This window comes from Mastomys coucha, unplaced genomic scaffold (assembly GCF_008632895.1).
Source record: "Mastomys coucha isolate ucsf_1 unplaced genomic scaffold, UCSF_Mcou_1 pScaffold21, whole genome shotgun sequence".
NCBI lineage: Eukaryota > Metazoa > Chordata > Mammalia > Rodentia > Muridae > Mastomys > Mastomys coucha.
The window spans coordinates 119,891,732-119,908,178 of NW_022196904.1; the positions used below are offsets into that span (position 1 = coordinate 119,891,732).

The following is a 16,447-nucleotide window of genomic DNA, read 5'->3' on the forward strand; positions in this document are numbered from 1 at the left end:
ACACTGAGGACCACACCTGGGGATCTCCAAGGTGAGACAGTCAGAATGTGGCAGCAGTGAGACAGGCTGCATTAGTGCTAGAGAGCAGGGGTTTGCAGCTTTCCATGGAGGAGGGAGAGCCTCAGCTGTGGGAGTCTGGCTGGCAGCCTAGGAAGAATAGCCACGAGCACCCGTCACATAGCTCCCTCTTCACCTGGTCCAGCCTCGTCCTAAGAAAGGCCAGAAGCAGGTGTAGGTATTTATGTCTGAGCTCCATTCTCTCTCTCACGGACTTGCACAAAATGTTTCATTCACTTGCCAAGTTCTTCTGAATGTGCCATATGCCTGGTCCACCGATGCACGGTTTCCCGATTCAACGAGGTGTTTTTGAAACATCGTCAATTGTGTTTTTATTTTAAAGTACACTGGTGCAGGAAGAGAGCCTGTGCTCCCACATAAGCACACATGTGAACACATAGATATACACACAAGGCAACACGCATGTGCACACACACATGCTTATACATACACCTGCACATGAGCACGCAGGACAGACAGGCACACACACTTTGGCACCTTACAGCGGTTTCTTCCTAGTGATTACGTTAGAAAAGTAAACAGGCTGTCCAGAATTAATCTTGATACCTCCTTATAGGAAAGAATATATAAACAAAGCCGGGGCTTTCCTCCACTGGGGAAAGGTTCCCGTTCTGTTCCGCTTACTGAAGTTTGGGAAAGCTGCTACAAACTGAGAATTGCTTCTCTGCTGCTGTGGTAGAAAAACAATCAAAACAAAGCAAAACAAACAAAAAACACTCACCAAAAGACCTTGGAGAGGGAAAGGCTGATTTTAGCTTACAGATTATAGCCCATCATAGAAGGAAGCCACTCAGAGACTAGGGAAGCCTGCTGCTTCCTAGCTTCCCAGCCTGCCTTCTCATACCACCAGGGACCACGTACCCAGAGGTGCCACTGCTCCCAGTGTTCTGGGTGTTCCCACATGAGCTGTTAATCAAGAAAATGCTCCACAGATGTACCTACAGGCCAGTCTATGGAGGCAATGCTTCTAGTTTGTATCAAGTTGACAAAAACTAACCAAACAGCTGGTTAACTGGGAAGGACCCATTAACTCAGGAAGGACCAAAGCAAGAACTTCAAAGTCCTCTTAAAAGATCATTTATTGCTAGGAGGTAGTACCACATACCTTTAATCCCAGTACTCAGGAGGCAGAGGCAGGTGGATCTCTGTGACTTCAAGAACATAGGGCTACCCCCACCCCAGAACAGCTAGGGCTACACAGAGAAACACTATCTCAAACAAAACAAAACAAACAAAATGTATCTAGTTTGTTTGTCTGGCTGTCTGGCTGTATCTCTGTCTATCTACCTACCTATGTATGGGTGTTTTGTCTGCATGTATGGTAAGTGTACTACATACATGCAGTGCCCACAGAAGAGGGCATGAGATCCCCTAGGACTGGAGTTTAAAAAGGACACTGTGAGCTATCCTGTGGGTGTTGAGAATCAAATCCATATCCTACAGAAGAGTACCCAGTGCCCAGTCATCTTTCCAGACCTAAAGTGTTTTTAGAGAGTAAACTGTAGAATATATATATGTGGAAGGGCACAGAGACCTTAAGGGACTTTTCACACATGAATATGGCTGTGCACAGACCCAGCATAAAACATTAAGCTGTTCTGTCTTAGAACAGCTCCTTGGACCCTGTGCTGAGAGTGGAGCGGCATATTCTGAGACAAAGGCTTTCCCACACCCAGCTCCCATGCTCCCTGCCTGGCTCATATCTTCTCTTGCTTTGACTGGAGCTTCTGCCTTAGTCTCCCTGCGGCATAGCTCTCTGGAGCCTCAATCTTCCTTCTTCCCAGTCCCCCTCCCCCAGCATTGTGGGTCTGAGTCTTTCTCAGCCCTCTACTCCTCCAAGTACCTGCTTGGCTCTCAGAATATGGTGAAGTAACAAGGCGCCTTACAATGCCCCAGAGAAATGGAAGAAGGCCCACAACGAGCTGGACATAGGAGGTCCTTCAAAAGGATACCTGTGGCCCGTCATTAGACTTAATGTCATTAGATTCATTAGTGACTGAATCTTGCTCTGTTTCTGCTTTTGGGCATTTGCCAAGAGCTGTCTTCACTATTAGAAAGCTGCCAGATTGGGTCTTGCTGTGTGGCTGATAGGGCTTGGCTTGACAGAAGAACCTAGCGACAGCGGGCGGATCACATGGACACAGAGATAGTCACACAAGCCCACCGTGTAGCCGGACCTGCACCCCTGGCATCCCACTACACATATTGTGGGTGGGTGGAGAGATGGAAGGTTGATAGGAACCAGGTCATGCTGGTCAATCCACCCAACACATTGTAAGACAAAGTACCAGGACCTGCACAAGGCCTTGTGGGAACAAGAGGCAAGCAGAACAGACACAAATTCCACTCTTCCTAAGCTTAGAATGGGGGAAGCATAGAGAAACCATAGATAAGGTGCAGGCCCTTGATGTGCATCTCACCTAATGACATGACGTCACATCTTACTACATCTGCCATTTACTCCACAAAGGCTTCGGACCAGAAACCTAACCACAGTGCATAGAGGTGGCACACCCATGCTCTAGATGTGAGTTGAGGAGAGCGACCCATGAAGCCCTTGGCAGGAGGAACTGAGCAGCAGCACAGTTGGACCCTGTGGAGCTGTGCTGTTTATCCCATGTTGGGGTTAGGAACAAGAGTCCATTTCCTGCCTCTTTGAGCCCATAAGATGTCTAGGTCTTCCACACTGAAATTTGATCAAAAAGCCTCATGGTGAGCTCTTGCCCCCAGATGTGTATATATATATATATATATATATATATATATATATATATATATATATTTACCAAACTGCACCCTAGCATTTACTTTATAGATTCAAACACTTCTCAAAGAAGCAAAATAATTTTTAAAACTTAAATCTTTTTTATTTTTTAACATTGTGGCCAAATATGCACTACAGACAACTTGCCGTTTTCCTGTCTGCACTTGGGTGGCGTTGTGAACACTCCCACCATGCAGTTATGCATCCATCTTCAGAACTCTCCTGCCTTCACACACTGAAGCTTGAGATCCATTAGCCTAAGCAATGTCCTTCCTAGGCTCGGTTCTCTATAGACTTGGCTGATGTAGTTCCTGAAGGAGTAGAAAGCTGGTTATTTGCCCGTGGTGTCTGCCCTGGATCATGCTGTCTGTGGTGCTGTGGTTTGAATCTGAAATGGCCCTACAGATTTGTGTTTTAAATACTTAGTCCCCAGTTTGTGGCCTGTGTGAGCCTAGTGTCACACAGATGCTTGGCAGGCACTGGGACACTGTGCAGTAACCCCAATCCTTTTATTATTTTTTTAATTGGTCTCATAAAGTTCTCCAGACTGGCCTTGAACTCACTCTCTAGTCCATGTATAGTCTGCTATCCTCCTGCCTCAGTCTCAGGAAGCCTGGGTTATAGGCCTGTGTGGCTCCAGGCGTGCTTTCTATGGTGCTCTTCTGAAGGCTATAGAGCCTTGAAAAGCTGGGTCATGAACGGTAGAAGTACCCAGCCTTCAAAAGTCATGCCTGATCATGGTTCCATCCTGTGTTCCTGGCTCTCTGGTCTGCCAAGATATGAGGGCAGACTCGTACCCGCAGAGCAAAGAGAGGTTCCTCCGCCGTGTCTTCTCTTCTATGAGGGACGGAAATCCCTCTGAAGCTATGAGGAAAAAAAAAAAACTTTTTCAAAACAAAAACACTTTTCTCTCCCATCAGATGCTTCTGCCAGGTGTTTTGTCATGACAACAAACAAACAAAATGTAACTAATCCATCCAGGTATAACATCTTCAGATCCCTCTACGGTACAGAGCTCGGGTCTGTACCTCGGGTCTGTACCTCGCGGTTCAGATTTGAAGTGCAGTGCATAGAGTTCTGAGTCTCAGGCTTACTCATCAGGAAGGGAAACTGACTCCGGCAGATAGTGGGAAGGAGAAGTGAGAAAACTGTGGCTGCCCTGAGCTTTAAGATTACAGTTTGCGACCTCAGAAGGGGATTTACCCCAAACAAGCGTGGGAGCATCATCTCTCAGGAGGTCTAGGGGGCGGGGTCAGGGGCGGGAGCAGGGAGAGAGATGAGATGGGAAGCATACCTTGAAAGCAGGACCCAGAGGCAACCAGTTTGTGTTTCAGTTTCCAGAGACTATCTTCCCTCAAGGGGTCAGTTCCTAAGGGTTGAAGAACCTTAGAGAATTTGCCCCTGAGAAGCGCTCTTGACCATCAATGAGCATAGTGCCTGGGAAGATAGACGGCAGTGTAGACCTGGAATCCACCAGCACAGCCAGGCAGGAGGTCCCCAGACCTCTCGCTCCTGTTGTATGACATCAAAAGGATGTCTGCTCTCACTATCAAGACAGGCAGAAAGGTCCTGGGCTAGACCTGTGAGGTGACGTAGACAGAGGATATCAATGGGCTGTAGGAGATAAGAAGCTGACTGGTTCCAGAGTGTGGGACACACCACTCAGGCCCCTTGAAAGTTTACTTAGAAAATCAGAGGCCAAGCCTGGGTGGCCCATGTTGGGTGGTTTGATGGACAGCAATGATGACAAATGCCACCAGGAGCAACTCCGTGTTCCCAACATGCCTGAGCCCGGATCCCTTTGGGATAGGAGGATCTATAAGGCACAGAGGACTTTGCTGGGTTCCAACAGCTGTGCCAGGTACTTCCCACACAGTGCCCCCTCAACCTCTCCCATCCACCGGAGGAGACACTTGACTCTTGTCTCTACAGAGGAGAATTAAATTCAAAATTAAACTCAGTCACATGACTGGTGGATAACCAGGCCAGGACTGGACCTTGATGTGCCTGACTCCAGATCCCCATATTGTTTGGTTGGTGAGCTGCCTGGGGTTTCAGACTAGCCATAATAGTGTGTATTACTACCATTCTTCTTATGAAATTCAAATGCTTGTCTTTTGTGTGTGTGTGTGTGGTTTTACACAGGGTTTCTCTGAGTAGCTCTGGCTGTCCTGGAACTCACTCTGTAGACCAGGCTGGCCTCGAACTCAGAAATCTGCCTGCCTCTGTCTCCCAAGTGCTGGGATTAAAGGCGTGCACCACCCCTGCCCATCACAAATGCTTGTCTTAAAGCACTTCTCCAGTTCTCTGAGACAGGAGGGCTGTCCAGAGAGTTTGACTGGTAGTCCTTCTGGCCCAAGTGATTCCCAAAGGGAGGATGAGGCCCTGGGATGTCCAGCAGCTTCTCACTCCAAGCAGAGCAGCAAAATGGGAACCTTGTGGCTTCTGAATTGGAGAAAGTCATGCCTCTTCCCTCTAGGCCTGGCCTTTCTCTGCTGTGGTTGCATCTGACTGTATTTAACCTGCAGCTCCATCTGGGACTCAGGGCTCTGGGGCAACCTGGGCTCACTGATCTGGGCTAGCCTGGTCTAAGAAAGCCCTGGTCATGAGTACTGGCTTATTTCCTTCCCAGAGCTGAGGATGACCACACCACTTTAGCCCTCCTTGACACTTGTCACTGGCCCTGACACCTCCCTACCTGATACTCTAGGTGTCATCCATATCAGGATGTAGAAGGGGCAAAAGCCAGTGTCACTGGTCCCACTAAGACACCAGTGAGCTTAGAGCACTGTCATTTCCATGGGTGGCAGAGGATGAACCCCAGGATCAACAACCCCACAGTGCTAATAGCACAGGCCTCTTTCAATTTCTGCCTCTTCAAGTCACTTCTAGAGACTGCTGCACAGTAGAATCTAATAACTACTCATGGAATTGATTCCATATCCCCCTACAGCTCTGTAGCACCCCTAGGCTTGTGTATGGGAACCACTGACATTCAGGGGAGCTGGAGAGTTAGAGGGGCCCAGGTGTCCTGAAGAGTAACAGCTCTGGGTAGCTTGGCAGGCTCCCCAACAGAGGCGGACACAGAGCTGGACACGCATCCAGTCCAGCTAGGGCAGAGTACGATTTGAATCCTTGGTTCACTTGCCACAAGCCTGATGACGTTTGATTCCCAGAACCCACATGATGGGAGAGAAGCAAGGGCTACAGGTTCTCCTCTGACCTCCGCTTGTGTACCATGACCTGAACACCCAACCCATGCACTAAATACTTGAATAAGGCAAAAGAAAAACAGAATATTCTAAACATGCCCTTGGATGATTTTTAGGAACCTCCTCAAGCAGCTGAAGGCATTTCCAAAGAGGCTTGGGAAAGTATTCCTCATTGTCCCCCATGTGAAGAATGACAGATTTATGAAGAGTATGTCAGGGGTGGTAGGCGTGTGTCTCCAGAAGCATTTTTTCCCCTGGAGAACCTGACCACCTCTACCCATCCCTGTGTCTCAACTAATCAGCATTTAACATTGCCATAGGCCATCACAAAACAGGTGGTCAAACCAGGGAGCCATACTTGGCTCTCTGGTTCTTCCTAACTCTACCAGCAATGCTTTGAAAGGCTTGGTTCTTGCTGCAAGGGAGACATTCTGTACAGGAGTCAGATGTTCAATTCAGGGGTTCAAGTCCTGGCCAAGGCTCAGTTTCTGTAAAATGGAGCTGACAGAACTTAACTTGTCTGTTTTTTGTAAACTCAAAGAAGAAAATGTAGGTTGAAATCCTCTGTGCATGGCATATGTTGCTATCAGTCATTTACTATGGATGCTCTAAGCACCAAGCTCAGTGTGTACACAGCTCAGAGGTAGAGGGGAACACAACCACTCATCTCTTTGTAGTATCTAAGCTGTCCCTGATTTTACGCGCCCGCCTCTAGCCTTGCTGGGGAGACCACCGGTCTCTAGGTCATGGCTTTCAGGAGCTCATTCATTCCAGAGAGGAGTTTTCTGAAGGCTTTCTATTCTTGTCTTCCAAGCTTTTCCAAGAAGTGCTGCTTCCTAGAACAGGATCCAGGACAGAGCTGGATGCCACTCTTCCTTTGCCTGCGTCTGCACGGCATCACCAGTGGTAAGTGTCACCAGCCATGTGACTGCACGCATGGGAAGGCTGTTTGGAATGAACCCCCATCAGATGCTGTCTCAGGTTTTCCCCCAGAAGCCCCAGCAGATGTTGCCACAGGAATGCTTCTTGGGATTGTCATTCCTAAGATGCATGACTTTGGTCTTAATAACCCCACCTGTAAAATGGGATAATCAGAACTCCCACTAATAGCATGCTGGGTGCATAGTTTGCTTTCTGTTGTTGTAATAAACATCATGACCAAAAGCAAGTTGAGAAGGAAAAGTACATTTAGCTTATGCTTCTAGGTAACAGCCTGTTAGGGAGAGAAGTCAGGGCAGGAACTCAAGGAGAAGCAGAGGAAGGAACCATGAGAAAAGCTGCTTACTGGCTTATTCCCAGGTAGCTTTCTTATGTGGCCCAAGTTCACCTGCCTAGGGATGGCACCGCCCACAGTGGGCTGGGCCCTCTTACATCAGTTAGCAATCAAGAATATGCCCCACAGACATGTCAATTGCTGGAGGTAAGTCTTCAGTTGAGGGTCCCTTTCCCCAGATATGTCAAGTTGACAGCCAAGGCTGGCTCTGCACTTGTGATGATTCCTATTTTAGCCTCTCAGGTGCTGAGATTACAGGCCTTTGTAAGGCTCTCCATTCTCATCTCTCTTCGTTTTTTTTCCTTGGGACAGGGGTATCATATACTCCAGGCTAGTCTCAAACTCAATATGTATCCAAGGATGACTTTGAACTTCTGATCCTCCTGCCTCCATGTCCCAAGTACTAGGATTGTAAATATTTCCCTCATTCTATTTATGGGTGCTGGGGTTCTGATCCTACTGCGTTATGGAAGCTGGGCAAGCACTCTGCCACCTGAGTGGTATAATACACTCATACCCCAAGGCTGTTTTCTTGCCATCTGACTGAGTCACCTGCTGCAGCACGGGATTAGCAGGTTAGCTTCTGGGTCCCTTGTTCAGCAGTTTGGGAGAGAAAACTGGCTCTCTCTTGAAGCATTTCAACTGCTGGAACCTTTTGACCCAGCAGTTGAAGTGTGTTGTGTTCTTCTCGGGAGAAGGAAATAGGGGTTTCCCAGATCCTGCCTCGTGGATCTAGCTTATTCATCAACCAGACCCCAGTTCTTTAGAAATCTTCAGTGACTTCTGCTCAGAGTTTACTGCCTATTTTGCAATGCACAGCTCGGCCTGGCTCTCTCCTCCTCACCCGTCTGTGAGCTTCTCTTTCTCTTTGGTTTCTATGATGCTCGGGCTAAGCATATCAACCCCAGCTTTATTTCCTGTCCCCTCCTGAGGTGAATGAGACCAGAAGAGTTCTCCATTGTTTTGCTGGTTTTATAACTGGCTGGACTGATGCAGTCCAACGGGCTTGGGGGCAATGTTTTCAGTTCCCCTTTATGACAAATATTGGGCCGGTTTCCTACAAACTAATTCCATGTTTCCTTCGCTGCATTTACCAGGGACATGGTTATTTCATTTGAATACATTTGAAACGCAATATTCAATGAATCCTGAAGCTCCAAGTCTATCCCCTAACCTAGGCTTCTGTTGCCTGGACCTCATAGTCTGGGAGAAGGGAAGGCAACTGATTTGGAGAGAGGAGGAAAATATTGCCCACATGATCTGGGCAGCCCAGGAGGCCACTCACTAAGATAGATGTACCTGAAGAGATTTTTGAGTGCTATTTCAAAACCATTCCCAGATCTGTGGATGTGGTAGTAGCTGAAAACTTAGGAGCTCTGGCCAAGCTGCTTCTAGATGCTCTAGTGACATTGATAACATCATTTTAAGCCCCACCCCTTAGCAGGCAGGATTGCAGCCAGGAGACTGAAATGTTTGGACTGAGTTAGGGGGAAATGGTGTGTTTTGTAATTTATGAATGTCTGAGGGACTCTGGCAAAGTGTATATGGGAATAAAAACAGAAGCAGGGCAGTGGACAACTCACAGGAGTCGACTCCCTTTAACTTTATGGATCCCGAGGATTTGAACTCAGGTCATCAGGCTTAGCAGCAATCACCCTTTTTCACTGAGTCATCTCACTGGCTGGTTTGCTGCTGTTGCTGCTGTTGTTTGTTTTGTTGTTTTGTTTTGTTTTCTAAGACAGAGTTTCATGTCACCCAGAATGGCCTTGAACTTGCTATGGCTGGCCTCAAATTTCTGTTTCTTTTGTCTCTACCTCACAAGGGCTGGGGTTGTAGCTGTGTGCCACCATGCTTGGTCAGAAGCAGATTTAAAAAAAGATTTATTATGTTTAATTGTATGGGGGTAGAGGGGATAAAGCTGTCTAGGAAAGCCAGAAGAAGGTGTCAGGTTCCCTGGTTTTGAGCTAGCTGCCTGATGTAGTTTGTGCTGGGATTGAACCCAGCAGTTCCTACAAGAGCAGTAGGAACACTTAACCACTGAGCCATCTCTCCCACCTCGACAGAAGCAGGTTAAAACAGGACCAGTGCACAGCCTACATAGCTGCTCCCTTTTGTTTGTTCAATAATGTAGTTTGATAATAATATCCAGAGGATGCAAAAGCCTTGGCAGTGTGCAGTGGATTGTTCAAAGGGAGAGGTCCTGCCTGGCCATCAGTGTCAACCTTCTGCTTTAACGTAGTTTCCTGAGAACCATTTGGCAGTGAGGTGTTCTTGCAGGGATGCTGAGAACGTGTTTCTTTTAAGATAATGGAACTTAAATGCTATATTTGGGTTTTTTTGCTTGTTTTAATATGGTGTCTCACTAGATAGTCTTGGCTGGCCTGGAGCTCAAGGGAGTATAGCAGGTTGGCCTCAGACTCACAGAAATCCTCCTGCCTCTGCTTCCCAAGTGCTGAACTTAAAAGACATGAACCACCACCATGTCTGGCTAACTTAAACTTTAATAAACAGGATATAGCATGAGGAATTTCTTACCAAATTGAAATTTCCCTCCAGTTTGGAGTGATTCACTTATTCCTTTTGAAGTGTCTTTGCATAAATTTGTGTGTGTGTATGTGTGTTATAGTGTGTGCATATCTGTGTATATCCAAGTTCACACACACACACATGCATATATATATGTATGTATATATGTGCATTCAAGCATGCATTTGCGTATTCGTGTAGAATTTGACATCAAGTATCCTCCTCATGATTCTCCGTCTTCTGTATTGAGGCAGAGTCTCTCACTGAACTTGGAGCTTGCCAGTTGGGCTGGTCTAGCTAGCCAGCTTGCTCCAGGGATTGCCTCTCTGCCTCCTCAGCCCTGGGACTACAGGTGTCTACTTAGACCCCCAATCCTCACACTTACCTAGCAAATACGTTGCCCACTGGGCTATCTCCTTGGTCCTGTAAGTTGTTTTTTCTTCAAGAATAAATTTGGAAAAAATATATATATGCTTCTGTATACAACCATAGTGATTCTTAGGTGTTATCTTCCCACTTTCTGAACTAACATTTAGAGGAAACTAGCCCTTGCTGTTTGCCTGATGTGTCCCTTTTTCTTTCTATAAGTCAGACATTTGAGGTTCTGTTATGAATAAGCCTGTAACCACTTCCCCTTGTGTTTCTCTAAGGCAAAGATCTGGAGGAGTTAAAGCACATCAATTTCTTTCCTGAGTCCTGGCTGGTCCGGGTTACAGCCAACCATTATCACGCAGTGAGTCGGTTTCTCAAGGGAGCAATTAGCAAAACATGTTGTGTCCTCAGCTTTGCTTTTTCTGGAGATGTGTTCCTCATTTGAAATCTCTGGACCTCTGAGGTCAGGGCGTATATGGAGCCTCTTCCAGGGGAAGGGATAGAGTGGGATCCCAAATGGCCTCTGATCTGGAGATTTAGCCAGTCTAAATTCTACGGTCATACCTTCCTCTAAACCCAGGCCCTACTAGACACAAATATAAACGTGCTTATTATTGAAACTGTTGAAACTGCATAGAAAAGAAATCCCGTAAGGCCATCACCCAAAGACAACAGCCACAGTCACCACTTCTCTGTCTCTGCTGCCTTTCAATAGGCAATCACATTTCCATAGAATAGCTTATTTTCTGCCCTTTAACTCTTTGCTTGTAGGAGATTCTCCACAACAGAAATGCATTATAACATATGTACTGTTTTGCTCCTGGTACATACTAATAAAAGTTGGGTCCAAATGACTCTGCCCCTAGCAAGAAATGAACTCATCCCACTGTACACACACTTGCAGCATAGAGCATTTAAATTTCAAATCACTTTTGTTCATTGAGGAGGGAACAAAGGCACTTCATCTTTCAAAATACATTTCCTTTATGACTGGCAAACATGAGTATTTTCCACGTGTCTGCTTTGTGGATTGTTCGTACAGACTGCTCTGCTTCTTGTATATTTCCAATGGCACGTTTTCAGAGATAAAGCAGGGCAGTGTTGGGAGTTCTGAACACACATGAGTCACGAGTTAAAATTCAGCTAGCTTCACAAGTACTCATTGTGATGCTAGAACCAGCCTTCCAAGCACCCTGCTCCCTGCACATGTGAGGATGACTCCATGGAAGGCCCTTGCCTCTCTGAGACATAATTCAGAACATCGCTCCAAAAGCAGCGATTTACAATAAGAAAGTACCCAGCTCCATCTTCCCACCCACTGACCCCGCCCCACCCTTCCTTTCACCCCCTACCACGGCTGCAGCTCATGCTCCTGAGATCCACACCCCACTTTCCAGGCTTCTCCAGGGAATGTTGGGCAGGGGTCCTGCTCATTCAATTTGTAACCACAGTCATTCTCATGAAGAGGCTATTGACATACATACGTATTTTATTCCCCCCAGTCACACTAGCCATTTTCCCCTCTCTTCTCTGCATACTCTGGAAACACTGGGAATATAAATAGTACTTGGATACAGTATGTTTGCAGTAAATTCTAAAGACAGAACCATGGGGGCTAGGGATCCAGGAGTGGATGGGAAGTGATGAGAAGTGCTCCTGTCCACCCATCACGTAAGCTGTGTGCATTTCCTTTCCAGCTGGAGAGCGGAGGCAACATGATCCACCTGAAAGATCTTTCTACACAGGCTATGAGGTTCGGGCTGCTCTTTAGGCAGGTACTAAGAACTTGACCTAACTAAGGTGAAGGAAAGTCCCTTCTATGCTGAGCAAAGGAGCTCGGGGGATGGGGAGGCACCACTCTGTCTTCTAGTAGTAGAGCCAATAAAGTCCTAGGAAATCGAGTTCATAAGACAGAAAGCTGGAACAGGCCAGTCAGCAATCTGATATGTGTGGTCCAAGATTTCCCTATAGGGTGACCAACAACAGCTCTTTTCCCAGGATGGAAGAGATTTCCTAGGAGTTGAGAGTTTTCTTCCTAAAAGAGGGAAACATCTGGGGAAACCATAGGCTAGTCTCTCTAGTTCTCTCTCTCTCTCTCTCTCTCTCTCTCTCTCTCTCTCTCTCACACACACACACACACACACACACACACACACACACACACGGACTGACAGCTGCCAAAGGCTCAGAAAATCTCAAGTTGAAGTGCATGTTGAAGTTGCAAGACCTGCCTCACTCTGGTAGCAGGCTCAGTGGATCTCAGTCAAACCACAGCTGGCCAAAGAGCTCCAGTGTGAGGCATGTCAGTGCTGAGTTGGGACAGGGTCTGGGGTTGGTGGCTGTACCCTGTCTTGGGCTTGCAATAGACATAATTTTTTAAAATGCTGCTATATGACTTCTTAAAGGTAATTAGGGATCTTTAAAGAACTCATGTTTCAAGGACTTGGGACCTACACCTATCACCTGAGAGATTGGTTCAGTACCTGGTTGCAGTGACCCACCAAAGTAATTTGGCATGTCCATCTGATTGAAAATAAAAGTGCACTGTGACATATGGGTCATTTAAGACCATACCTAACTCATTATTTCTCCCCTAAAGAATCATGCGAAATAGTGATTAGAAATGTTGGAAGAAGTTAGCAGCTGTTTCTGAGCAGTGACAGGTTTTGAGCAAGTCCCTCTGTTTTTTACTAGAGTTAACCTTCCTGCATCCTGTCACCTTTGGAGACGGATGGCATTTACCCATTCACGTTGTCAATTCTTCTTCCCAATGTAGGAATATACCACTTACTCGGAAAGGATTTCTATATACGGATACTTCTTTGAGATAAAGGGAATCAAACATGATAATACCTCTTACAGTTTTTGTATGCAGGTAAGAAGGCAGGAGCACAGAGAAGGCTTGCCTCCAAAACAGCCCCTCTGCCTCCCACTGGCTGACTCATAGGGAATTAGAAGGAACAGAAGACTCATTAGTTCATCCCTCATACAGGCTGTCTCCTAAGCACTGATCATAGTCACGCATGTGGTGCCATGTGATTTTCACAAGCAGCCAGGGAGGTTGATACTGGCGGTAGATGAGGCTTGTCAACTCTGAAAGACTTCACATTCATGTCACATGGCCTCTTGACAAAGCCAGGGTTCAGTCTGTGTGAACTGGGAGTCATATCATTATCAGTTTGTACACAGTGGCTGATACTTTGCGCATGGTCACTCTTTAAGGAAGTGGCAGATAGTGCCTACAAGTAGCAGAGGAGAAGAGTCTGTCAAAGGGACACAGAAGGACAGTGCGTGTGACATCCGAGGAGTCAGGTGAGAGAGTGAAGTCTCCTTGTAATCTATGTAAGGGCAGAGAATTGCAATTAAACTCTCTGAGGAGCTGCCTACATTCAGCAAGTCCTATGGATCTTCTGCCTTTAAGATGAAGACAGTAACAGAAGCTGGTCAATAGTGGCTTACTCCTTCAATCCAAACAGGTGGACCTCTGAGTTCAAGGCCAGCCTGGTCTACAGAGGGAGTTCCAGTTCTGTTACACACAGAAACCCTGTCTTAAGGACCAACCTCAGAGTATTAAATAATTACACAAAGGGTTTGCCACAGGTTTAGCATAGAAAACCTTGTATGTATTTTAGTTCTGTGCATTCTAAGCATGCGCTGTACTGTGCTCCCTGCCCAGCACCGCTTATGCTTAGCAATAAGTGTGGTGACAGTGATGACTGTTGTGGTGAAGGGCTGCTGTAGCCCACTTAGAACTGCTTAGAGATCTCTCTTCTCTAAGTGCCAAGCTCCCGGAGAAACTGTCTCCAACTTGGCTTTTTAGTTTCACCACCCGTGTAGGACCTGGGGGATCTTTTTTTTTCTTTTTTTAAATAGATTCTTTTCTCATACGATACATAGTAACCACAGTTTCCCCTCCCCCTACTCCTTCTAGCTCTCCAACTTGTGAACCTAGGGAGAGTTTAAGTGGCTCAGTGAATAAGAGGATGGATGCATGAATGAGTGAGCAAAGAATCTGAATGTTAGTCCCAGTTTTCCCACCACCTTCTCTTCCACAGGAAGTCCCTTCTCTTTCTGGGTCCTCCTTTCTTGGTCACCAGACCCTCAGGCATCTTTCTAACTGAATGGAAGAGATGAATTATGTAACACCAGCACTCAGAAGGCCCTTATGTATACACTGTTACAGCTTTATCCCAGAAAAGCAACAAGGAAGCTTGATTTGATGGCCAAGCCCTAGTCAACGGTTTGCCCATGGTGAGGTCTGGGATGTCACAGGGTTCCAGCGGTGGCTCTCAGGAAATTATGCCGTTTGATGAACGGCCTCATGCTATCTTACAGAGTTGAAACAGAAAGGCTGTGTGTCAGGAGATCTTTGCTAGCTCTGGCCACCCTAGTCACAGGGCTACATGGGATGGGTCCCTTTTCTTGCAGAGAATAAAACATACAGACTTGGAGTGCTCCTCACCAGTCTGTGAGCACAGTACCATCAGCCTGAGGTCTGAGCGCCTGGTGAAGTACGAGATCCGAGCCCAGACGCTGGTGGACGGCAGGTGGCAGGAGTTCAGAACAAATCAGATCATGCAGAAGTTTGGGTTTATCAAGCCAGGCTGCAAAAGCCATGTGAGCATCCCCCTTGACCTCTGGCTTCTCTCTTTCTCTTCTGTTTCCTTTTGGCTCCTTCTTTCCCTCACCACTTTTTGGGCATTCCTATCTTCAAATCACCAGTGATCCATCCAAGGATTGTGTTCAGTTTCTTTAGGATTATAATGGTTCCAAATGATGCCAAAGAAACCCCTTCTAAAATGGAAAGCACTAGTTGTGGGTGACTCTAACAAATCAAGTCAGAGGCACTGCAGACCCATTTTGTAAACATCAATAGGTATCTGTATATAGATGTAAGGAGTCATAACCCATCAATCCCTCTGAAATCCTTCCCAGGCTATCTGCCTCCTTCTTGCTTACCCGGGAGGACAGAGCCCATCAACTCTAGAGTGGAACCCACATCTAGGCAGAGTTAGTACTTGTCTGGCTTTTGACAGCTACAGTCCCCAAATAGCCTGAGAGCCAAAAAAAAAAAAAAAAAAAAAAAAGGCTCTTTAGGCTGTGGCCTTGAGGTTGGGACTCACCCTGATACCCTATTGAGAATGGCGCTGTACCACAAACCACAGAGTCATTCTCAGTCCTGACCCTGGGGACACATTAGAGTGACCTGGGACTTTGGGATACTCCTGTTGGAGATCAGGAAACCACACAAGTAGTGAGATCAAATGCTCCATAGATGGGACCTAGGTTTAATGCTTATAAAGGCTTTCTGTGGGGGCTTGAATCAGCACAGCCATCCTCTCCATCGAAGCCCGGGAGAAACTAGGCTGACCATAGGACCGGGAAGGAAGCCTTGAGGGTTGGACAAGCTTCACCTAGGTTGGGTGACAACACAGGTATAACCTTTGGACAACGCCCAAAGATTTAAGCACTTTATCTAAACTGAAATGTTTACTTGTGCTCCCCCTGGGCTACTCTGGGGCAGGGCGGTCTGAGAACCAGCAGCTTATACAACCCTTTGGCACAGCAGTGTTAATCTGAAAGTCTCGTTTCACCTTGTTTCTTATTTTTAGGCCTTGAAAATCAAAACCGAGGGCATCCCAATCTACGCCAGCTTTGCCTTCATCTTCCCAGCATCTTGATAGCTTTCATAGGAATCTATGGGGATCCCCTTCCCTGACCAGCCTGACTCCATAAGAGAAATAAAAATGACATTAAGGAGGGGAGCACGGTGTCCAGATGCCTGTGCTTGTCAGCTCCCCTGGGTCCTCTGCTCAGGCATTAGAGTTTAGCGGCAATCTGCTTCCGTCTTCATGTGAAGATAAGATTGGGACAAGTCACCAAGTCATGTTGGCTGTTGACACTCGGGCTGTTGACAGGCTAATCTTCTTGCAGATGCCTGACCAAGGACCTTAGCAGCTACTAATTGTTTCACACAATGTTCTGCAGACCAAAAATATCCCATCCCCTCTGGTTTAGAAGTTAAGCCATACGCTGCACCCTTTCCTTAGAGAGAGGGTTGTACAAAAGGTCACCTTTGTTCACCCCTCCGTGCTGCCAGTTTTTGTTTTTTGTTTTGTTTTGTTTTGTTTTTGAGAACCTGGAGAGTTGGTGGAGTTATGAAGACAGTAAGGTGGGTACATCCAGTCTAATGTCTACTGTGTGATGGCACACAGCTGAGGG

The 16,447-nt window shown here is 46.7% G+C and overlaps 1 protein-coding gene across 6 annotated transcripts in view; it reads left to right on the plus strand.

The window, feature by feature from the left end:
- Positions 1 to 15,990, plus strand: part of Btbd16 (BTB domain containing 16) — a 54,831-nt gene extending 38,841 nt beyond the window's left edge. For 4 of the 6 annotated variants that reach the window (XM_031388558.1, XM_031388557.1, XM_031388554.1 and 1 more), the window contains 6 exons: positions 6,869 to 6,960; positions 10,504 to 10,586; positions 11,923 to 12,000; positions 13,002 to 13,100; positions 14,654 to 14,842; positions 15,838 to 15,990. In XM_031388558.1, coding sequence (XP_031244418.1) covers positions 6,869 to 6,960; positions 10,504 to 10,586; positions 11,923 to 12,000; positions 13,002 to 13,100; positions 14,654 to 14,842; positions 15,838 to 15,906 — 610 coding nt within the window. In that variant the 3' untranslated portion in view covers positions 15,907 to 15,990. Of the gene's footprint in view, positions 1 to 6,868; positions 6,961 to 10,503; positions 10,587 to 11,922; positions 12,001 to 13,001; positions 13,101 to 14,653; positions 14,843 to 15,837 lie in introns of those variants that run through there. The other 2 variants (XM_031388556.1, XM_031388559.1) reach the window with 2 other exon arrangements.
- Positions 15,991 to 16,447: the final 457 nt, after the last annotated feature.